We start from the raw sequence: 24254 nt of genomic DNA, 5'->3' as shown, positions 1-24254 counted from the left end.
AGCCTAAAGCTCAGGGACAATGCCTTTCCTCTGAATTCAAGCCCCATGATTGAAAAAAAAAAAACTAGTCCAGACTCTGCTATAAAATGTAAAACAATACAGGGAAAACTCAAATTGAGGCCAATTAGGAGTTTTATATGATTTTTTCCATCTTCATCTGCCTTCTATCTACACTCAGGAAAGACATGGACTCCCAGCAGTGGCCTCTCCGTGCTAGAGAACTCAAGAAAGAACCATTGCCTGCAGATCAAAGTGCCAACCCTTTTTGCTTTTCAGGTGGAGGAAGAACCCAGCGCCATGGCTGCTACTCAGGATTTGGAGATGGAGAGTGTGACTCTGAATATGGAGAGGGAAAGGAAAGAAGAGCTGGAGGAAGAGAAAATGAGAGAGGGTCTGGGGGGTAAAGATCTCCCCAAGAGCAGAAAGGTCCATAGGATTGTTTCCAAGTGGATGCTTCCTGAACATGTCCGAAGAACCTACCTGGAGAGGGCCAACTGCCTCCCACCTCCACTGTTCATCATCTCCATCAGCTTGGCTGAGGTAAACACTGGCAGTAGGCACTAGCCTACATTCCAACAGGAAGCAGTGGGCGCAGAAGGACAAGAGGGGCCAAGGCAGAGAAGAGACTGGGTATGTGAGAGAGCTCCTAGCAGGGGCTGCTGGCTCATGCCTGTCATCCTAGCTGCTCCAGAGGCTGAGATTTGAGCATTCCAGTTTGAAGCCAGCCCAAGCAGAAAAGTTCCTGAGGCTCTTATCTCCAATTAACCAGCAAAAAGCCAGAAGTAGAGCTGTGGCTCAGGTGGTGGAGTACCAGCCGTGAGCAGAAAAAGCCAAGCAAGAGTTCAAGGCCCTGAGTTAAAGCTCTAGTATTGGGGTTGGGAATGTGGCTTAGGAGTAGAGTGCTTGCCTAGCGTGCATGAAGCCCTGGGTTCGATTCTTCAGTACCACATAAACAGAAAAGTCCAGAAGTGGCACTGTGGTTCAAGTGGTAGAGTGTTAGCCTTGAGCAAAAGAAGCCCAGGCCCTGAGTTCAAGCCCCAGGACTAACAACAACAACAAAAAGCTCTAGTATAGGCAACAAATAAAGGTCTACAGGAATAAGTTCAAAACACATCTACCCTCCTCCCCACCCCTTCCTTTTCTCTGGTCATTGTCAACCAAGCCTTAGGCTTCATTCTTTATACAAAGCTCCTAAACTCAGCAGTGATTATTTCAGTGGCCTTGATTCATTTCAGCGGATAGGGTCCTTAGTGTCCTTAGACACCAAAGAACCTGCCAGCACCTGTGGCCTGTGCTTGTAATCCTAGCCACTCAGGAGGTATAGATCTAAGAATCACAGTTGGAATCCAGCCAGGCCAGGAAAGTCCATGAGACTTTAATATTCAATTAATCACCAAAAGAAGCTGGAAGTGGAACTGTGGCTCAAGTGGTAGAGCACTGGCCTTGAGCAAAGAAGCTTAGAGACAACCCAGGCCATGAGTTCAAACCCCAGAAAACACAACAGAAAGAAAAAGAAAGAGTGGGCTGGGAGGTTGGCTCAGTGGTAGAGCACTTGCCTAGTATGCATGCAGTCCTGGGTTCAATTCCTCAGTACCACATAAGCAGAAAAAAAGCCAGAAGTGGTGCTGTGGCTCAAGTGGTAGGGCTTTCAAGCCTTGAGCTTGAAAGCTGAGGGACAGTGCCCAGGCCTAGAGTTCAGCCATCACGACTGACAAGAAAAAAAGAAAAAGAAAGAAAGAAAGGGAGACAGAGGGAGGGAGAGAAAGAGAGAGAAAGAAAGAAAAAGAAAGAAAGGAAGGAAGGCGAGAGAGAAAGAGAAAAAAAATAAATCATGGAACCTTGGAGTTGCAAATTGGCTTTATCTTGTGAACCAACTTAGATTGACTGGTAAAGTTACTGTAGCTTTATGTTTAGAACAGTCACAGGCTGTCTTGAATTTCAGATGGGAAAAAGTAGGATTCTCCAAGGATGTCCACTTTGGGCAATGTTAGATTCAAAAGGCACAGAGACTAGACAACGAGATGCCTCAATACCAGCACAGGTTTCTTTGGGAGAAAGTCTGTGGAGGGGAGTGACCACCTAGAGCTAGAGCATCATCCCCATGTACTGGCTATGACATTTTGTAGTGGGATTGTGGGAATGCTGGAGTTCTCTGGTAGGGCTTGGTACAAAAGTAACTAATGGTGAGACATAGAAACCTGTGAAATGGGTTGCTGCTGGAGGAAGGGAGGGAACAATGGTGGAACATAGATAACAGGATAATGGATCACAACCAAAGAGATGGAGGGAGGAAGACAGGGGTGTCTGTCAAAGCCCTGGTCTGTTGCCAGCCAAATGGGTTACAGCCAGGCAATGAGAGAGGGTAAGGCGGGAGTGATCTTAAGTCAAGGCACTGGCCTAGGGTCTTAAGCTCAGGACACCTGGCTATTTGGACCTAACAGGCAACATGGGGATTTGTTTAACTCAGGGTCTTAACATTCTTCTTTGGCTTTTTGTTTTTTACCACTTGAGCCATGTCTCTTCTTCTGGCTTTTTGCTGATTGTTTGAAAATAAGACTCTCAAGCTGGGCGCTGGTGGCTCACACCTGTAATCCTAGCTATTCAGGAGGCTGAGATCTGAGGATCAAGGTTCAAAGCCAGCCCAGGCAAGAAAGTCCATGAGGGCTGGGAAAGTGGCTCAGTGGTAGAGCGCTTGCCTTGCATGCATGAGGCCCTGGGTTTGATTCCTTAGCACCACATAAGCAGGAAAAAAAAAAAAAGCCGGAAGTGGCTCTGTGGCTCAAGTCATAGAGCGCTAGTCTTGAGCTGAAGAGCTGAGGGACAGCACCAAGGCTCAGAGTTCAGGCCCAGACCCCCCCCCCCAAAAAAAAAAAAAAAAGTCCATGAGACTCTTCTCTCCAATAAACCAATAGAAAACCAGAGGTGGCATTGTGGCTCAAGTGGTAGAGTGCTCACCTTGAGCTGAAGTGCTCAGGGATAGCGCCTAGGCCCAGAGTTCAAGCCCTATGATGGACAAAAAAAAAAAAAAGTCTCACTTTTTTTTTTTTTGTTGGTCGTGGGGCTTGAACTTTGGGCCTGGGCGCTGTCCCTCAGCTCTTCAGCTCAAGGCGAGCACACTACCACTTGAGCTACAGCGCCACTTCCGGTTTTCTGGTGGTTTATTGGAGATAGGAGTCTCACGGTCTTTCCTGCCCAGGCTGGCTTTGAACCGTGATCCTCAGATCTCAGCCTCCTGAGTAGCTAGGATTACAGGCGTGAGCCACCAGCGCCCGGCAAGTCTCACTTTCTTAATTGGCTCTGAACAATCATTGTCAGATCTCAGCCTCTTGAGTAGCTAAGATTGCAGGCATGATTCTCCAGCACCTGGCTTCTGCTCAGTTCACTTGAGCTCCAGAAAAGAATGCAAGGTTCAGGGAGATTAAAGGACTCCCCAGAGTTACTCCTTAAGGAGTGTGTTAGCATTCATCAAGCTTCCTCAGATACCAAGCTCATCCTCCGATGTGGTGAGGTCTTAGGGAGGAATTGGCAGTGTGTGCCTAACTGTGAGGTATGGTTTTAGGAGCTTCCTTATCAGGGATAATATTAGCAGAGTTCTCTAGAAACTCAGAAACAATAGGGTGTGAGGGGCTGGAAAGGTGGCTCAGGGGTAGAGCGCTTTCCTTGCAGGCCTGAGGCCCTGCGTTAGATTCTTATGTGGTATAAGCAAGAAGAAAAAAGCCGGGAGTGGCGCTGTGGCTCAAGTGGCAGAGCGCTAGCCTTGAGCTGAAGAGCTGAGGGATAGTGCCCAGACCCAGAGTTCAGGCCCCACGACCGGACCAAAAAAAAACAACAAAAAAAACAATAGGGTGTGAATGAAGGAGCTCCAATGATTTATATAGGTTTCTAAGTCAAAAATCTATAAGGCAAGTTGGTAGAAAGAGTGGCAGATCTACACTAAGGTTATCTGCTGGTAAAATTCTCTTTTCTTAATGGAAACATTTCTTTTTTTCCCCCCTTTTTTCTCTGTCTGTCTCTGAAGGTCATGGGTTTGAATTCAGAACTTCAAGCTTGTTAGGTAGACCCTTTACCATTTGAACCATGCCTCCAGCTCTAACCCGGGTTATTAACTAAAAAGACTACTTGGATTTTACCACTTTTCCCACTAGTGTCCTCTTTCTCTTCCTCCGGTTCTCTCAAATCCAGAGTTTCATGCTACATCTAGTTGTCCTGTCTCCCCAACCTCCTCTGACTAATGACCACTTCTCAGTGGATTTTCCCAGCCTTGGAGGTTATGAGGCCCAGGTATCTGGAGAATGTCTCCCAGTCTGAGTTTATCCCATGTCTTTTTCTCATAATCAGATTGGAGTTAAGGGTTCAGGGCAAGGACAGCACTGGTGAAGTGCACATCTTACTGTATCACTGAGTGAAGGATGTCTGATGTCGTCTTTGGAACATTGGACATCATTTGGTTATGGGAGTGTTGCCACTTTTCTGTGTGAGTGTGAGTGTGAGTGCAGGAGGAGGGTGATAGAGAAGCCAGTGCTAGACAGCAAGGTATCAAAGAGCAGGGGCTGGGAAGGTGGCTCAGTGGTAGAGTACTTGCCTTGCATGCATGAGGCCCTGGGTTCCATTCCTCAGCACCACATACACAAAAAGAAAAAAGCTGGAAGTGGCGCTGTGGCTCAAGTGGTAGAGCGCTAGCCTTGAGCTGAAGAGCTGAGGGACAGCGCCCAGGCCCAGAGTTCAGGCCCCACAACCGGACCCCCCCCCCAAAAAAAGAAAAAGGTATCAAAGAGCAGGAGAGGTGATTCATTCAAGGCTTTTATTTTTATTTATTTTGGTGCTAGTATTGGGATTTGTACTCAGGGTTTGAGTGCTTTTTCTCTCGAAGCTGGTACTCTACCATTTGAGCCATAATTCCCACTTTTGGCTTTTCAGTGGTTAATTGGAGATGAGTCTCAGAGATTTTCTTGCCAAGAGACATTCTCGCTAAGGCTGGCTCAACCTTCTGAGTAGCTAAGATTATAGGTGTAAGCCACCTGTGCCTGATTCAGGTTTTTTTTTTTTTTTTTGCCAGTCCTGAGGCTTGAACTCAGGGCCTAGGCACTGTCCCTGAGCTTCTTTTGCTCAAGGCTAGCTAGCACTCTGCTACTTGAGTCACAGCACCACTTCTAGTTTTTTCAGTTTATGTGGTACTGAGGAATTGAAACCAGGGCTTCATGCATGCAAGGCAAGCACTCTACCATCAAGCCACATTTCCACCCCCCCTTTTTTTTTTTTACATTATGATCTATTGATGCTCCCAATCAGGGAGAAAGGAGGCTGTGGTCACAGTGGGTGGAGAAATCTAGTTGTGTTCATCTTGTAAGCCCAGTCTGTGTTGTGGCTAATCACTTCAATACCCCACTGCTGTGTGCTTTAATGGGCAAGGTGTGGTTAACATTCATGCCTGCTCCTCCCTCACAGCTGGCAGTGTTTATTTACTATGCGGTGTGGAAGCCTCAGAAACAGTGGATCACCTTGGACACTGGCATACTGGAAAGTCCCTTTACCTACCGTCCTGAGAAGAGGGAGGAAGCCTGGAGGTTTCTCTCATACATGCTGGTTCATGCTGGGTAAGGAGGGGTAGTTCAGTCACTGATGTCACAGGTGATTATCAATCATTGTTACCCTCACATGTTCTAGCACTTTCATGTCATTTATTGTTTAGTGCCAGTGCTGGGCCCATCCTGGTCTCAAATCATAGTCTTCAAGATCTCATCTCCTGAGCTAGGATTATAGGCTTGACGTTGGTGCTAGGCTAGATTATCTTTCTAATCTTCTTTATGTTTTAGGTCTCCATCAAACTAGTATGTCTTTCCATGATAGACATACATGTTGTTTCTGTTTTTTTGTGTGTTTTTTGTAGTATTGGGATTTAAACTCAGGGCCTTCCACTTGATGGGCAGGTGTTCTACTGCCAAGTCATGCTTCTAGCCTTTTTTTTTTTTATTTTTGGGTCCAGTCGTGGGGCCTGAACTCTGGGCCTGGGTGCTGTCCCTCAGCTTTTCAGCTCAAGGCTAGCACTCTACCACTTGAGCCACAGCACCACTTTCGGCTTTTTTCTTTTTTCTTATGTAGTGCTAAGGAATCGAACCCAGGGCCTCAGGCATGCAAGGCAAGCGCTCTACCACTGAGCCACCTTCCCAGCCCTTCTAGCCCTTTTTTGTGTTGAGTATTATGATTTTTTTGTGCTGGGGATTGAACTAGGGCCTCATGCTTGCTAGGACAGCATGTTAGTTATTTTTGAGATAGAATCTCACCTTCTGCCAGGCTTGCACCTAAACCTCAGTTCTTCTGTTTTAGGATTCCCATCATAGTTGTAACGAGAGGTACATGCAACCTCACCCAGCATCTTTCTGTGGGGGGTAGGAGTCTGTTAGATTTTTCTATCTAGACTGGCTAGGCACCAAGATCCTCCCAATCTCAGCCTCCCATATAACAGTATGACAGGTACAGGCCACGTTGCCCAACTATTACCTGAAAAAGAGTCTTAAGGACTTTTCTGTCCTGCCTGGTCTCAAATGATGATCTTCCCGTTCTCAGCCTCCAAGTTGCTAGGGTTACAGGTGTGAGTTCCACTCCACATCCTCTTCAGTGTCTTGGACACTGACATTGTGGTTGGGTGCACACAAGGCCACAGGGGATGAGTGACCCATTCTGCAGGGTGTGCCTTGAGAACTCTGCAGTGACCTGCTAGATACTTACTACGCTCTAAAGCTAAGGTAAAAGCTTTTAGAGTGTGGACAATTCTCTGACATCTATTTTGACTTTGAGCGTGTGTGTGTGTGTGTGTGTGTGTGTGTGTGTGTGTGTGTGTGTGTGTGTGTGTGTGTGTGTGTGTGTGTGTGTGTGAAAGCTTTTAGAGTGTGGACAATTCTCTGACATCTATTTTGACTTTGAGCGTGTGTGTGTGTGTGTGTGTGTGTGTGTGTGTGTGTGTGTGTGTGTGTGTGTGTGTGTGTGTGTGTGTGTGTGTGTGTGTGTGTGTGTGTGTGTGTGTGTGCCGATCCTGGTGCTTGAACTCAAGGCCTGAGCACTGTTCCAGAGCTGCTTCCTCCTCCCCCCTCCCCCTCCTCTCCCTCCTCCTCCTCCTCCTCCCCCCCCTCCTCCCCCTCCCTCTCCTCCCCCTCCCCCCTCCTCCCCCTCCCCCCTCCTCCTCTTCTCCCCCCCCCTCCTCCTCCCCCTCCCCCCCTTCCTCCTCCTTCTCCTCCTCCTCTTCTTCTTCTTTTGTCAGTTGTGGGGCTGGAACTCTGGGCCTGGGCTCTGTCCCTGAGATCTTCAGCTCTACCACTTGGAAGCTTGGTGCTGGTGGCTCATTCCTGTAATCCTAGCTACTCAGGAGGCTGATAATTATGGTTTGAAGCCAGCCTAGATAAATCAGATTCTTTTTTTGTCAGTCATGGGGCTTGAACTCTGGGCCTGGGTGCTGTCCCTCTGCTCTTCAGCTCAAGACCAGTGCTCTAGTATTTGAGCCACAGCGCCACTTCCGGTTTTCTGACATTGGAGATAAGAATCTCACAGATTTTCTTTTTTTTTTTTTTTTTTTTTGTCGGTCATGGGGCTTGAACTCTGGGCCTGGGCGCTGTCCCTCAGCTCTTCAGCTCAAGGCGAGCTCTCTACCACTTGAGCTACAGCGCCACTTCCGGTTTTCTGGTGGTTTTTATTGGAGATAGGAGTCTCACGGTCTCTCCTGCCTGGGCTGGCTTTGAACTGCGATTCTCAGATCTCAGCCTCCTGAGTAGCTAGGATTACAGGCGTGAGCCACCAGCACCCAGCTCACAGACTTTCTTGTCCAGGCTGGCTTTGAACTGCAATCCTCAGATCTCAGCCTCCTGAGTAGCTAGGATTACAGGCGTGAACCACTGACATTAGGCCCAAATCTAAGAGAATCTTATCTCCAATTAACCAGAAAAAAAAAAAAGAACTGGAGGTGCAGCTCAAGTGCTGGAGTGTCAGCCTTGAGTAAAAAGAAGCCAAGTAGAAGTACTATGTCAAGGCCCTGTACCTGCAAAATTATGTATGTATGTATGTATGTATGTATTTTACTGGACTGGAGATATAACACAGTGGTAGATCATCTGCCAAGCATGCCATACAGCCTGGATTCCATCCCCACCACCACAGAAACACACAACACACACACACATTTGTATGTGTACACTCATACAAATATATTTACATATATAAAAACTGTAATTAAAAATCCATACACAGGCTGGGAAGGTAGCTTAGTGGTAGAGTGCTTGCCTAGCATTCATGAAGCCCTGGGTTCAATTCCTCAGTACCACATAAACAGAAAAGGCTGGAAGTGGTGCCATGGCTCAAGTGATAGAGTGCTAGCCTTGAGCAAAAGAAGCTCAGGGACAGTGCCCAGGTCCTTAGTTCAAGACCAAGGATTGGCAAAAAAAAAAAAAAAAAAAAAACCTCACACATTCAAATGTATTACATGCTAAACTATAGTATCTGAGAGGAGATGAGATACCAACTACAGCTGCTGTGAAAAGTAACTTAAAAAAATTTTTTTTTTTTGTGCTGCTGGGGAATCAAATCCATGGACTTCTGCATGATAGACAAGCACTCTAGTTACATTTTTATTTTTCATTTTTATTTATTTATGTGTTTGTTTTAGTTATTTTTGTGCTTGGTTCTGGGGCTTGAACTCCTAAGTCCTAAGTACTGTCCTTGAGCCTTTTTGCCCAAGGTTATTACTTTAGTACTTGAGACCTGGGCTCCACTTCTGACTTCTTGCTGTTTAATTGGAGATAAGTGTCTCATGGACTTTTCTGCTCTTACTAGCTTTGAATCATGATCCTCAGATCTCAGCCTCCTGAGTAGCTTATTTATATTTCTAAAATTCTCTCTCTTTTTTTTTTTTATGGTAGCTCACACCTGTAATCCTAGCTACTCAGGAAGCTGAGATCTGCCGGTTGTAGTTCAAAGCCAGGCTGGGCAGGAAAGCCATGAGACTCTTATCTCCAATTAACCACCAGAAAACCAGAAGTGTTGCTGTGGCTCAAGTGGTAGAACTCTCACTTTGAGCTGAAGACTAAGGGACAGCACCCAGGCCCAGAGTTCAAGCTCCAATACCTACCAAAAAAAAAAAAGTTAAAATTTTGGGCTGGGGGCTGGGAAGGTGGCCCAGTGGTTGAGTGCTTGCCTTGCATGCATGAGGCCCTGGGTTCAATTGCCTTGCATGCATGAGGCCCTGGGTTTGATTCCTCAGCACCACATAAGCAGAAAAAGCCAGAAGTGGTGCTGTGGCTCAAGTGGTAGAGCGCTAGCCTTGAGCAGAAGAGCTGAGGGACAGCGCCCAGGCCCAGAGTTCAGGCCTCATGACCCACAAAAAAAATGAGAAAGGGCTGGGAATGTGGCTTAGTGGTAGAGTGCTTGCCTAGCATGCATGAAGCCCTGCGTTTGATTCCTTAGTACCACGTACACAGAAAAAGCTGGAGTGGCATTGTGGCTCAAGTGGTAGAGAGCTAGCTTTGAGCAATAAAGAGGCTCAAGAATAATGCCCAACTGGGAAGGTGGCTCAGTGGTAGAGTGCTTGCCTTGCATGCATGAGGCCCTGGGTTCGATTCCTCAGCACCACATAAGCACAAAGAAAAAAGCCGGAAGTGGTGCTGTGGCTCAAGTGGTAGAGTGCTAGCCTTGAGCTGAAGAGCTGAGGGACAGCGCCCAGGCCCAGAGTTCAGGCCCCACAACTGGACCCCCCCCCCCCAAAAAAAAAGAATAATGCCCAAGCTTTGAGTTCCAAGACCAGGAAAAAAAGAAAAAAGAAAAAGAAAGAAAAAGAAAATGGCATTGTAGCAAGTTCTTACATAAAAACAATCACCAGTATTTCCCAGGAAATAATTCAGAGATTTGATAACTGTGTTTGTTTCTGCAGAGTGCAGCACATCGTGGGGAATCTTTTCATGCAGCTTGTGTTGGGGATCCCCTTGGAAATGGTCCACAAAGGTCTCCGGGTGGGGCTGGTGTACCTGGCTGGAGTGCTTGCAGGTCAGTGTTCTGGAGGTACACTGTGGGCTCTTAGGATTAAAAGCAAAGGTAAGCCGGGCACTGGTGGCTCACGCCTGTAATCCTAGCTACTCAAGAGGCTGAGATCTGGGGTTGGGAAGGTGGCTCAGTGGTAGAGCACTTGCCTTGCGTGCATGAGGTCCTGGGTTCGATTCCTCAGCACCACATAAGCAAAAAGAAAAAAGCCGGAAGTGGTACTGTGGCTCAAGTGGTAGAGTGCTAGCCTTGGGTTTAAGAGCTGAGGGACAGCACCCAGTCCCAGAGTTCAAGCCCCACAACAGACCAAAAAAAAAAAAAGAACTTTCCTGCCTGTGTGGGCTTTGAACCTCCATCCTCAGATAGCCTCCTAAGTGGCTAGGATTACAGACATGACTCACAATTCCCTGAGCTTTTTTTTTTCTTCTTCTTCTTTAATTCAAGGTTAGTATTTTACCATTTGAATCACAGCTCCACTTCCTGCTTTTTAGTGGTTAGTTGGAAATAAGTCTCAAGAAGGATAGGAATGTGACTTAGTGGTAGAGTGCTTGCCTAGGAAGGATGAAGCCCTGGGTTCGATTCCTCAGTACCACATAAACAGAAAAAGCAGCAAGTGATACTGTGGCTCACGTGGTAGAGAGCTAGCTTTAGCAAAAGCAGCCCAGGCCTTGAGTTCAAGCCCCAGGACTGGCAAAAAGAAAAGAAAAGAAAAAAAAAAAAAGAGTCTCAAGCTGTGCACTGGTAGTTCATGCTTGTAATCCTAGCTACTCAGGAGGCTGAGATCTGAGGATTGAGGTTCAAAGCCAGTCTGGGCAGGAAAATCTGTGAGATTCTTATCTCCAATTAACCACCAGAAAACTGGAAATGGCTCTGTGGCTCAAGTGGTAGAATGCTAGCCTTGAGCTGAAGAGCTGAGGGACAGTGGCCAGGCTCAGAGTTCAAGCCCCACAACAGACCAAAAAAAAAAAAAAAGAACTTTCCTGCCTGTGTGGGTTTTGAACCTCCATCCTCAGATAGCCTCCTAAGTGGCTAGGATTACAGACATGACTCACAGTTCCCTGTCAATGACAGCAATTTCTTTCTTTCTTTTCTTTTTTTTTTTGGGGGGGGGTCCTGTTGTGGGGCCTGAACTCTGGGTCTGGGCGCTGTCCCTCAGCTCTTCACTCAAGGCTAGTGCTCTACCACTTGAGCCACAGCGCCACTTCTGCTTATGTGGTGCTGAGGAATCAAACCCAGGGCCTCATGCTTACAAGGCAAGCACTGCACCACTGAACGACCTTCCCAGCCCGATGACAGCAATTTCTATAGACATAAAAGTAAAGTTAGGATTACACCTCTTGCATTTCTAGATGCTGAAGTTTGTTTGTTTGTTTGTTTTTAAGGTGGAACTGGGATTTAAACTCAGGGTCTCATGCTTGCTAAACTGGAATGATACAGCTGAATTTTGCCTCTTGCCCTGTTTTCACTGGTTATTTTTAGGCTAATATCTCATTTTCTGCCCAGGCATGCACTTGAGCAGTGATCCACCTATGTTAGGTTTCCAGTCCTTGCTGGGATCACAGACATGGGCCCCAAGTCTAGCTTCCCTTCCATGGAAGCAGAGTCTTATGGATTTTACTTTCTGTGCTGATTTGGAACTGTCATATTCCCTTTTTCAGCCTTCCAAGTAGCTAGGATTATAGGTGTGAACCGCCAGAGCCCAGCTTCTGGGTCATGATTGGTTTTGTACATCTTTTATTGTAAAAATACTGTACAGAGGGATTACAGTTACATGAGCAAGGTAATGAGTACATAGGTTTTCTATTGAGCATTGTTGTCTCCTCCTCCTGGGTCATGATTTTTTTTTTTTTTTTTTTTTTTTTTTTGGGTCCGGTCATTGGGCCTGAACTCTGGGCCTGGGTGCTGTGCCTCAGCTCTTCAGCTCAAGGCTAGCACTCTACCACTTGAGCCACAGCACCACTTCCGGCTTTTTTCTTTTTGCTTATGTGGTGCTGAGGAATCGAACCCAGAGACTCAAGCATGCAAGGCAAGCGCTCTACCACTGAGCCACCTTCCCAGCCCCTGGGTCATGATTTTTAACCAAGATATTCAAAACAAACAAAGCTTAACACTGCTCATGGAAAGGTTTTGGATACCATTAATGAAGTAAAAAATAGTTAAAAATGTTTAATTACAGTCAGGTGTGGTGGTGCATGCTTGTACTCCAGCATTAGGAAAGATTACAAGTTCTTGGGCAATCTAGGGTACATAGTAAGATCCTGTCTCAAATATATATATGAACAAGTTTGCTTGCTCGTGGTTGGTGCTCTACCACTTGACCCATACCTCCAGCCCCTTATCTCCCAGATTTTTTTTGTCCATCCTGGGGCTTGAACTCAAGGCCTGGGCTCTTTGCTCAAGGCTAGTGTTCTACCACTCTGAGCCACAGCTCTACTTCTGGTTTTCTGGTGATTAATTGGAGATAAGAATCTCATGGAGCTAGTGCCAGTGGCTTATACCTATAATCCTAGCTACTCAGGAGGCTGAGATCTGAGGATCACAGTTCAAAGCCAGCCTGGGCAGGAAAGTCTGTGAGACTCTTATCTGCAATTAAGCACCAGAAAACCAGAAGTGATACTGTGGCTCAAGTGGTAGAGTACTCACCTTGAGCTGAAGAGCTAAGGGACAGCGCCCAGGACCAGAGTTTAAGCCCTAAGCCCAATAAAAACAAAACAAAACAAAAGGAGTCTCATGGTCTTTCCTTCCTAGGCTGGCTTTGAACCCCAATCTTCAGATTTCGGTCTTCTTAGTGGCTGGGATTACACCCATGAACCACCAACACCCAGTTCTTAATTTTTCTTTTAAAATTTCATTTCTTATCTGGGTGCCAGTGGCTCAAGCCTGTAATCCTAGTTACTCAAGAGGCTGAGATCTGAGGACCTGGGTTTAAAGCCAGCCAGGGCAGGAAAGTCTGTGAGACTCTTACCTCCAAAAAACCAGAAGTGGCCTGTGGCTTAAGTGGTACGGCACTCAAATTGAGCTGAAGAGCTTGAGGGACAGTGCCCAGGCCCAGAGTTCAAGCTCCATGACCGATGCCCCCTCAGGCACCCCCCACAAAAAAAAAAAATCCATTTGTTAGGCTTGATCTCTGGGCCTGGGCATTGTCCCTTGGCTCTTCAGCTCAAGGCTAGTACTCTACCACTTGAGCCACAGTGCCACTTCCAGTTTTTTCTTTTTTTTTTGTCGGTAGTGGGGCTTGAACTCTGGGCCTGGGCGCTGTCCCTCAGCTCTTCAGCTCAAGGTGAGCGCTCTACCACTTGAGCTACAGCGCCACTTCCGGTTTTCTGGTGGTTTATTGGAGATAGGAGTCTCACGGTCTCTCCTGCCTGGGCTGGCTTTGAACCGTGATCCTCAGATCTCAGCCTCCTGATTAGCTAGGATTACAGGCGTGAGCCACCAGTGCCCGGCACTTCCAGTTTTTTCTATTTATGTGATGCTGAGGAATTGAACCCAGGGCCTTTTGTATGCAAGGCAAGCACTCTACGACTGAGCCATCTTCCCGGCCCCTCCATTTCTTACGTTGTATAAAACCTTAGTGTTTTGTAATTTATAAATATGTAGTAGGCCTGTACTTCATTGAGTAGTGTATTAGTTTCCTCCCTGTCCCAATAAAGTACTATAAACTGGGTGCTTACAAAAAGATAGTTATTATTATTTTTTCCAGTCCTGGGGCTTGAACTCAGGGCCTGGGCACTGTCCCTGAGCTTCTTTTGCTCAAGGCTAGCACTCTACTACTTGAACCACAGCTCCACTTCCAGCTTTTTCTGTTTATTTGGTATTGAGGAATCGACGGGGCTGAGAAGGTGGCTCAGTGGCAGAGCGCTTGCCTTGCATGCATGAGGCCCTGGGTTCGATTCCTCAGCACCACATAAGCAAAAAGAAAAAAAAAGCCGCAAGTGGCGCTGTGGCTCAAGTGGTAGAGCACTAGCCTTGAGCTAAAGAGCTGAGGGACAGCGCCCAGGCCCAGAGTTCAGGCCCCATGACTGGACCCAAGGTATTGAAGAATTGAACCCAGGGCTTCATGCATGCTAGACAAGCACTCTACCACTAAACCACATTCCCAGTCCCCCTGCCCCCCTTTTTTTTGCCGGTCCTGGGACTTGAACTCAGGGCCTGGGCACTGTCCCTGAACTTCTTGGGGCTCAAGGCTAGCATTCTACCACATGAGCAGTGCCCCTTCCAGATTTTTCTGCTTATGTGGTACTGAGGAATCGAACCCAGGGCTTCATGCGTGCTAGGCAAGCACTCTACCACTAAGCCACATTCCCAGCTCCAAGAGAAATGTTTCATCTCACAGTTCTGGAGACTGGAAGTGTGAAATCAAGGTGTCAGAAGGGCTGTGCCCCTTCTGAAGGCTGTAGAGAAAGATCTTTCCTCCCCCTTCCCCAGCTTTTGCTAGTTATCTATCCATGGTATCCCTTGCCTGGCAGCTGCAGGGTATGAATCTTTTCATCTGGTTGTTTCTTCTCCCTCCCTTGGTATGTGGGGAGTGCTGGGGACTGAACCCAGGACCTGGGCATGCTAAATGTCCACTATACCTCTGAGCTACTCTCTCTCAGCCTCTTTTCTTCTTCTTATAAGTACACTGGTCTTGCTGGATGTTGATGGCTCATATCTGTAATTCTAGCAATTCAGGAAATTGAGATATGAAGATTTTGGTTCAAAGCCATCCCAGGCAAATAAATCTGGAGGCTCTTATCTCCAAATTAATCAGCAAAAAGCTATAAATAGTAAAGATGTGGCTCAAATGGTAGAGTATCAGCTTTGAGCAAATAAGTTGAGCTTGAGGTCTTAAGTTCAAACACAGGTACTGGGACCAAAAAAAGAAAAAAGAGAGAAAGAGAAAGAAAAGAGAAAAGCACAAAGTTTTATTGGTTGAAAGTTCCAGCTATTTCAATAAGACCCATGTAGCCAATTACCTGTACTCAACCAAATTTTCAAGTAAGATCACCTATTTCCTAATAAAGTAGCAGAGACTTCACGCTTGTTTTGGGAGATACAATTCAGCCATGTAGTGTTTATAACGTTTTTCACTAATGGCTCTCTGAGGGCCTTGGATCTTGCAGGGTTCACAGGCAGTGGGTAGTCAGTAGGGAAGAATCATGAGCTAGAGGAGTGAGGTTGAATTGAGGCACTCTCTAGCCTACTTCCCCTCTCTTTTGGCTCCTGTTTTCCTTCCTTGCCCTTCTGTTTTTGCATGCACCTCTCTTTTCCTGCCCTTAAAGACCATTTGCAATGGCTAGGACTTGCCTGGCTCTACTATTGACAGCCTTTTTTTGCCCACAACTTGATTTGAACCCCCATTACAGAACACGTGGCCCAAGGAGAATGGAAATCACTTGTCACAGCCTCCATCTATTTTTTTTTTTTTCTTAATTTGTGTTGTGTGGCTTGTACTCAGGCCTGGAGGCTGCTCCTTAGCTTTTTTTTTTTTTTTTTAAGGGCTAACCCTCTACCACCTTAGCCACAATTACATTTCTGGCTTTTTGCTGGTTAGAGATAAGATTCCCACAGACTTTTCTGTCCAGGCTGGCTTTGAATTGGGATCCTTAGATCTCAGCCTTTTTAAAAAAAATTTTTTTTTTGGGGGGGGGGTCCGGTCATAGACCTGAACTCTGGGCCTGGGCACTGTCCCTCAGCTCTTCAGCTCAAGGCTAGCGCTCTACCACTTGAGCCACAGCGCCACTTCCAGCTTTTTTTTTCTCTGTTTATGTGGTGCTGAGGAATGGAACCCAGGGCCTCATGCATGCAAGGCAAGCGCTCTACCACTGAGCCACCTTCCCAGCCCCGATCTCAGCCTTTTGAGCAGCTAGAATTATAGATGTGAGCCACCAGTGCCTGAATCACTTTTCCTGGGACAAAGTAGATATTATATTGTATCCCAAGGGATGAAAGAGTACCTTGAAAAGAAGGTACCAAAGTATCTGAATTAACAGTACAAAAGACAATCTTAGAGTTGGCAAGCCTAGTATGGGAACAGGTCTCATTTTGCTGGGGAGTCTGACTGAATGTTATGGGGAGAAGGATTTGGAGGCCACATTCCTGGCCTCACGAGAAAGGTGGCTATTATATAATGAGTTGTCAGAGTGTCTTAGGCATTTGGATAGTTTTTCTAAATGTGCAGGATATTTTAAAATAGCTGGTCAGGATATAATACGTGTGTCAGTGTTTTGGTATGCCATGTATATATATGGCAGTTTTATTAATATTTCTAGCTTGTAGACAGGAAAATGAAGGTACAGACAGGTTAATAAATCCTCAAGTCACACACTGGGTAATTCTGGCTCCAATGTCTGTGCTCTTGTCTCTGTGGTGTTGCTTTCTTAAGGAACATCGTATGTTGCAGAATAATAATTTTTTTTCTATAGTACACAAAGGACAGAGTGGATTTATTTGTGAAAATGAAAGTGATCTGACTTCCCAAATTTGTACCCTACATTGGAACCATATCTTGCTCATATAGTCCTGGCTGACTCTTTTGTATTTTATTTCTTAGGTTCCCTTGCAAGCTCCATTTTTGATCCCCTTAAGTCTCTTGTGGGTGCTTCAGGAGGAGTCTATGCCCTGATGGGGGGATATTTCATGAATGTTCTAGTGGTAAGAACTCTTAACCTATCAATATTTATTGACCATCCTTCCTTTTTTCCTCCCTCCCTCCCCTCCCTCCTTCCCTCCCTCTCTCCCCCCTTTTGTTGTTGGTTCTTAGAATTCTGGGCCTCATATTCTTGCTTAGTTTTTCTTTTTTTCATTTTTTTTCTGCAAGACTAGCTCTCTACTATTTGACCCACTTCCAGTTTTTTGGTGGTCAATTGGAGATGAGTCTTTTGAAGTTGTCTGCTGGCCTCACTTCAAACCGTGATCCTTAGATCTGAGTTTCCTGAGCAGCTAAGATTATAGGTGTGGGTCACTAGCAACTGGCACCATTCACCTTCTGAGAAATGTATAACCAGAGCTTACCATTCATATTTTTTTTTTTTTTGGGTCCGGTCGTGGGGCCTGAACTCTGGGCCTGGGCACTGTCCCTCAGCTCTTCAGCTCAAGGCTAGTGCTCTATCACTTGAGCCACAGCGCCACTTCCGGCTTTTTTCTTTTCGCTTATGTGGTACTGGGAATCGAACTCAGGGCCTCAGGCATGCAAGGCAAGCGCTCTACCACTGAGCCAACTTCCCAGCCCCCCTTTTTATTTTTGCCAGTCTTGGGGCTTGAACTCAGGGCCTAGGCACTGTGCCTGAGCTTCTTTTGCTCAAGGCTAGCACTCTACCACTTTTACCACAGCACAACTTTCAGGTTTTTCTGTTTATGTGGTACTGAGGAGTCAAACCCAGGGCTTCATGGCAAGCAGTCTACCACTAAGGCACATTCCCAGCCCACAGCTCCACTTTTTTTGATAGTTAATTGGAGATAAGAGTCTCAGGAGCTGGGCTGGGAAGGTGGCTCAGTGGTAGAGTGCTTGCCTTGCATGCATGAGGCCCTGGGTTCAATTCCTCAGCACAACATAAGCAGAAAAAGCCGGAAGTGGTGCTATGGCTCAAGTGGTAGAGCGCAAGCCTTGAGCTGAAGAGCTGAGGGACAGTGCCCAGGCCCAGAGTTCAGGCCCACAACCGACAAAAAAAAAAAAAAAAAAAAAAAAAAAAAAAAGTCTCAGGAGCTTTCCTGCATAGGCTGGATTTGAACTGTGATTCTCAAGTTTCAGTTTCCTGAGTAGGATTATAGGCACCAGTCACTGTGCTTGGCATTGGGTCATTCATACTACAGACCTAAACGTCAGGTTTTACTTGTTGTCTAAATGCACCATCACTTTACATACTTCCTACCCACCTTTGAAGCTGTTTAAGCCCAACTGTTTTTAAATACTTGACATTGAAAAAATTGTGCTAAATAAAAAAAAGCAGGTGTGGGCTGGGAAGGTGGCTCAGTGGTAGAGCACTTGCCTTGCATGCTCGAGGCCCTGGGTTCGATTCCTCAGCACCATATAAGCAAAAAGAAAAAAAGAAAAAAGCCAGAAGTGGTGCTGTGGCTCAAGTGGTAGAGTGCTAGCCTTGAACTGAAGAGCTGAGGGACAGCACCCAGGCCCAGAGTTCAGGCCCCACGACTGGACCCAAAAAAAAAAAAAAAAAGCAGGTGAGGAAGGAGTAGAGTTAGGGTTTCATTTGCTAATGGGTAGTAGCTTATATTCTCATTTATCTCTTTGCAAGAATTTTCGAGAAATGATTCCTGCCTTTGGGATTGTCAGACTCATCATCATCATCCTTATAAGTGAGTTTTTTTGAATCCTTTACATCTTTGATTTTATCCATTCAGAGTTTCATGGACCCTCAGGTGAGGTTTTTACATGTACCTCTGTGATCCTCCTCCTCCTCCTCCTCCTCCTCCTCCTCTTCCTCCTCCTCCTCCTTCTCCTCCTTCCGGTCGTGGGGCCTGAACTCTGGGCCTGGGCACTGTCCCTCAGCTCTTCAGCTCAAGGCTAGTGCTCTACCACTTGAGCTACAGCGCCACTTCTGGCTTTTTCTGCTTATGTGGTACTGAAGAATTGAATCCAGGGCCTCATGCATGCAAGGCAGGCAGTCTACCATTGAGCCACCTTCCCAGCCCTGATTTCTTTCTTTTCTTTTTCCCTCCTTTTTTTTTTTTTTGGTTGGTCCTGGGGCTTGAACGTGGCCTGGGTGCTATCCCTGAGCTCTTCAGCTCAAAGCAAGTACTCAACCATTTGAGCCACAGAACCACTTCTGGTTTTCTGGTGGTTAATTGGAGAGGAGTCCTGTCTGGGCTGGCTTTGAACCGTGATCCTCAGATCTCAGCATCCTGAGGAGCTAGGATTACAGGTGTGAGCTACTAGTGCCTGGCTTCTCTGATTTCTTTTTTTTGCCAGTCATGGGGCCTGAACTCTGGGCCTGGGCGCTATCACTCAGTTCTTCAGTTGAAGGCTAGAGCTCTACCCCTTGAGCCACAGCACCACTTCCAGCTTTTTCTGCTCATGTGCTGCTGAGGAATTGAACACAGGGCCTCATGCATGCAAGGCAAGCATTCTACCACTGAGCCACCTTCCCAGTCCTTCTCTGGTTTCTTTTTTTTTTTGGTCCTGGGGCTTGAACTCTGGGCCTGGGCGCTGTCCCTCAGCTCTTCAGCTCAAGACTAGCACTCTACCACTTGAGCCACAGTGCCACTTCTGGCCTTTTCTGTTTATGTGGTGTTGAGGAATTAAAACCAGGGCCTCATGCAAGCACTGAGGCAAGCACTCTATCACTGAGCCAGCCCCTTGTCTCTTTTGTTTCTGTAATGGAAAAGGCCAGGACTGCAGAGCTCCCCACTTCAACCTTAGCTTCACATATGTTTTATGTACCAGACTTGCTCTTTCAGATATTAGGAGCTGTATATGATTTTATCTGCAAAGGGAAAGCTTAGCAACTGCTGAGATAATCTCTCCATTTCTAAATTTTTAGATGAAAAAGAACTGATACAGATATGAGTAGCTACAGATTGGAGAAGCAAGTCAAAGAACACAAAGGCCCAAAAGGAAGAGTGTGGCTAACATGGGTGTGTGTGTGTGTGTGGGGGGAGAATACCAGTGCTGTGCTTGAACTCAAAATCTTATGCTCTTGCTTAGCTTTTTGCTCAAGACTGGCATTCTACCATGTGAGCCACAGCTCTATTTCTTGGTTTTTTGCTGGTTAGAGAGAAAGAGTCTCATGGGGGGTTGGAGGCATGGCTCAGCTGGTAGAACACCAGCCAATGATAGAAAGCATCAGATACTATGTGTTCAAGTCTTGGTTTCAGACAAAAAAATGTCTTATGGCCTTTTATGACTGGGCTGGCTTTTAACCATGATCTTAGATCTCATGTTCCTGAGTAGCCAAAATTTCAGATAGGAGTCAGCAGTACCTGGTCCTAACATGGCTTTTGTCGGCCAAGGACTTAACTTGGCCGGGGTGCTATCCTTGAGCTCTTCAGTTTAAGACAAGTGCTCTACCACTTGAGCCACAGTGCCACTCCTGTTTTTTTGGTGGTTAATTGGAACTAAGAGTCTCACGGACTGTCCTGCCTGGGCTGGTGTTGAACCATGATCCTCAGATCTCAGCCTTCTGAGTAGTTAGGATTATAGGCATGAGCCACTAGTACCCAGCCTAACATGGGTTTTAAAATCTCCAAGAATTCAAGAATTATCTGCTTTGGGTGTTCAGGAAGAATGTTCCATCTGGAGAGGAGCTGGAAATGTGGCCAAGTCTGAAAGGAAACAGAAGTGATAGCAAGCCATACGATGTGGAAAAAAAACAAGGGCAAAGACTTGGGTGGTAACTTGGGTTTAGGGACCATCTTTAGGTGAAACTATATCTGTTTCTGGGGTTCCAGATGTTCTTTGGTTCCTGGATACCAAATTTAGGTAAGATGGTGAGTTACATGACTGTATGGAAGCTCTCAGGGTTGGGAATTTTATTCAACAGGGTGAATTACTAGATGATGCAAACCTGAGATCTCCACAAATGGTTTGATGTTGAAGCAGTGGCTGGCCCTTTCTGGTTTTTGGGAGTATGCTTCATGGGATCTAAGGCCATCTGTCAATGGTTGGTCCTGGGTGTGGGCTCTCTGGGGCTTTAGAATATAATTTTGTAGCTTGGGAAGTTTGGAGAGGAAGACAGATCCTGGATCAGACTTGAGAGTCAAGGTAGCCATCACACTTGGTAAAACCTAAGATTCTTGGTTTAATTATAGAGTTTAATTATCCAACATTACTGAAACAGAGCCAAGTGGGAAGAGGCAATTAATGGTAAAGGCACTAAATTTATTCTGAGATAAAATAACTCATTCATTTATAGTTTATAACATACTGTGGATCATTCACACCCCTTCCCCCAAAGAAATCAAGAAGGCAAAGGAAAATTGTCAGCAGAGAAAGGAGAGCATGAGTTATTGAGAGTCACAACCAGTTCTGGGGATTGGGTCAGTCATTGCTCAGTAATAGAACTTGTTCAACATGTGACAGGACCTGGGAAAGGTCCTCAGCACTTCCACAACCAGAACCAAGGACCACAAAAAAATATGGTCATATGTTACCTGAGACTGGTCTTAGCCTGGTAGGATAAGTGTTGCATCTCTCTCTCTCCTCTCTCTCTCTCTATGTTTCACCAGTCCTGGGGCCTGAACTCAGGTCTTGGGCACTGTCCTTGAGCTTCTTTTACTCAAGGCTAACACTCAAACACTTGAGTCACAGTGCCCCTTCCGGCTTTTCCTGTGTTATGTGGTACTGAGGAATCGAACCCAAGGCTTCATGCATGCTAGGCAAGCACTCTACCACTAAACCATATTTCCAGTCCCTCTCTTTCTATTTTATAGGTCATAGAGCTTGAACTCAGGGCCTGGGCATTGTCTGAGCTTTTGTGCTCGAGGCTGGTGCTCTACCACTTTGAGCCACAGCTCTACTTCTGGTTTTCTGGTAGTTAACTGGAGATGAGAGTCTCATGGACTTTCCTGCCCAGGCTGGTATCTAACCCTGATCCTCAGTTCTCAGCCTCCTGAGTAGCTAGGATTACAGGTATGAGCCACCAGTGCCTGGAATGCATTGCATCTTTAGTGGGGAAATGATTGGAGTAAAAGCCCTTTCCTCAAGCACAAGGTATTGACAAAATGTTTATATATTATTACGTCATTAAGACAAGTACTAAAATCACTGAATGATGCTCTTTATTACTTCTTTTGGGGGGCGGGTCCGGTTGTGGGCCTGGGCGCTGTCCCTCAGCTCTTCAGCTCAAGGCTAGCATTCTACCACTTGAGCCACAGCATCACTTCCGGCTTTTTTTTCCGGCTTATGTGGTGCTGAGGAATTGAACCCAGGGCCTCAAGCATGCAAGGCAAGCGCTCTACCACTGAGCCACCTTCCCAGCCCTATGATGCTCTTTATTATGCCCTACAGAAACCTCAGGGACTTCATAGGCTATGCTAATGCTAACCTTCTTCAATTCCTGGCATATGTCATTTCCACATTCCTTGACCCAAGAAGGAGAACAGTTAAATATATACCAGGGGTGATTTGGGGGTATGGCCCAAGTGATAGAACCCCTTCCTGCCAAGTAATCATGAAACCCTGAGTTCAAACTCCAGTGTCCCCTGTGCCCCCAACTCCCCACCAAATTAATAAAATACTAATTAATATAAATACATTTCCATATATATATGTATTATTTATTTATTTATTTATTTATTCATTCATTCATTTAGACAGGGTCTTGCTATGTAGCCCAAGCAAAAGCCTCAGTCTCAAGAGTGCTGAGATTTAAGTGCTAAACATTATTCTTAATTGTGAAGGGTAACTGGTCTTAAGGACCTTTCTTCATCAAACATTATTTGTGGGATGTGTTTTCTAACTAAGCAACTGAGCTTCCCTTTGGGAAAATGAGCAAATCTCACATGCTCATCCTTTTAGATAATCCACACAAATGCAACTCTTTCACTGCAGGTCCAGATTTTCACAAGTACAAGGACTTAGTTTATTGATATATGAGATTGTCTTTCAGATGGGAAGACATGTCTTAGTGTAAAGGCTACAGTAACTCAGAAGCAGAAAAAGCAGACAGATGTGGGGAGGGGGTAAAAAAAAAGGTAAATGGGATGGAGAAATCAAATCCTTATGTTTACAAGACTTTCTGAGAGAAGGCCTCCTACATGGAATACTGGACCACTTAAATCTTCCAGTTGCTGCCCTGCTCTCTGATAGCTGTTTCCTTAGTTTTTTCACAGTTCTATCTGTGTTGTTCACACTGGATCAGGAAGTGCAATGATGAGTGAAAGTCTGAGTCTGTCCTATTTAATAGCACTTTGTAGAATAGTCATTGGCAATTAAATTCCCATTGGCTATTTTCTCAACTTCAATTTTCTGTTCAGTGACTTCAGCATCGATATAGTATTGAACACATGGTCCTGATGCTATTTTCCCAAAGGCAAGGACTTTTTTTTTCCGCATCACCTAGGACACAGTGGCTCACTAAACAGAGCGCAGGAAATTGAAGGGTGGGTATGGAACCTGGCTGTTGGGAGAGATGTTTTCAAGTTTCTAAGCATGGCACACACAGCAGGGTCCAACCCCCCACCCCCCAGCCACTGGAAAATGAATCTAAAACATGGAGGTTGGTAGCACACTACCACTTTGAGCTTGAGCTATGGCCCAGCCCAGTAGGCAGGGTTCTTTATTATTATTATTAATTTTTTTTCAGTCGTGGGGCTTGAACTCTAGGCCTGGGTGCTGTCCCTGAGCTCTTCAGCTCAAGGCTAGTGCTCTACCACTTGAGCCAGAGCCATAGAGCCACTTCCATTTTTCTAGTGATTTATTGGAGATAAGTCTCATGGACTTTCCTGCCTGGGCTGGCTTTGAACCAATATCTCACATCTCAGCGTCCTGAGTAGCTAGGATTATAGGTGTGAGCCACCGGCGCCTGGCTTTTTTAGTTTGTTTTTTGGTCAGTCATGAGGTTGAACTCAGGGCCTAGGCACTGTCCTTCAGAAATTTAGCTCAAGGCTATCACTCTACCACTTGGGCCACAGTGCCACTTCTTTTATTATTTTTAAAGAAGTTGATAAGCTATTGTAATAGGTTTCCTTATTCTTTTCCATTATTATTATTATTATTATTATTATTATTATTATTATTATTATTATTATTATTATTATTATTATTCCAGTCATGGGGCTTAAACTCTGGGCCTGGGCCCTGTCCCTGAAATCTTCAGCTCAAGGCTAGTGCTCTACCACCTAAGCCACACCATTACTTCCAGTTTTCTAGTGGTAAAATGGAGATAAGAGTCTCATGGACTTCAGGCCCCGGCTGTCTTTGAACTGTGATTCTCAGAACTCAGCCTCCTGAGTAGGTAGGATTATAGGTGTGAGTCAACAGCGCCTGGCTTATATTATTTTTTATTTAAGTACTTGCACAAAGGGGTTTCAATTCAACATGTCAAGTATGTGAGTACATGCATTGTGCATCTTGATCAATGTTACTCCTTTTGATCGTTCTTCCTTATCTCCCCAGCTCTTCAGTTTACCTAGTTCTATTTTACATATGTATATTGAATATTATTAGTGCATTCTGGGAAGGTTTTCCTTGAGGCCAAGTAGCCCAAAGTTCATTTGGCAGCACACATCTGGAACAAGCCTAACTTCTCTAAATTCTGGCTCACATTGTATTGTAGAATGTGGACTTGTTTCATTTCATG

At 45.7% G+C, this 24254-nt stretch overlaps 1 protein-coding gene across 2 annotated transcripts in view; it reads left to right on the top strand.

Annotated features, from left to right (window-relative positions):
* Rhbdl2 (rhomboid like 2) overlaps window positions 1-24254 on the top strand; it is a 50340-nt gene that overhangs the window by 21620 nt on the left and 4466 nt on the right. Inside the window, exons 2-6 of one of the 2 annotated variants that reach the window (XM_070008867.1) lie at window positions 277-540; window positions 5446-5594; window positions 9911-10023; window positions 16553-16653; window positions 18252-18312. In XM_070008867.1, coding sequence (XP_069864968.1) covers window positions 298-540; window positions 5446-5594; window positions 9911-10023; window positions 16553-16653; window positions 18252-18312 — 667 coding nt within the window. In that variant the 5' untranslated portion in view covers window positions 277-297. The remainder of the gene's footprint in view (window positions 1-276; window positions 541-5445; window positions 5595-9910; window positions 10024-16552; window positions 16654-18251; window positions 18313-24254) is intronic. The other variant, XM_070008868.1, reaches the window with a different exon arrangement.

This window comes from Dipodomys merriami, unplaced genomic scaffold, assembly GCF_024711535.1.
Source record: "Dipodomys merriami isolate MVZ:Mamm:240054 unplaced genomic scaffold, mDipMer1.0.p SCAF_71, whole genome shotgun sequence".
NCBI classification, from domain to species: Eukaryota; Metazoa; Chordata; class Mammalia; order Rodentia; family Heteromyidae; genus Dipodomys; species Dipodomys merriami.
Note: the sequence above shows the minus strand (reverse complement) of the source record. Positions and strands in the feature narration are given on the sequence as shown.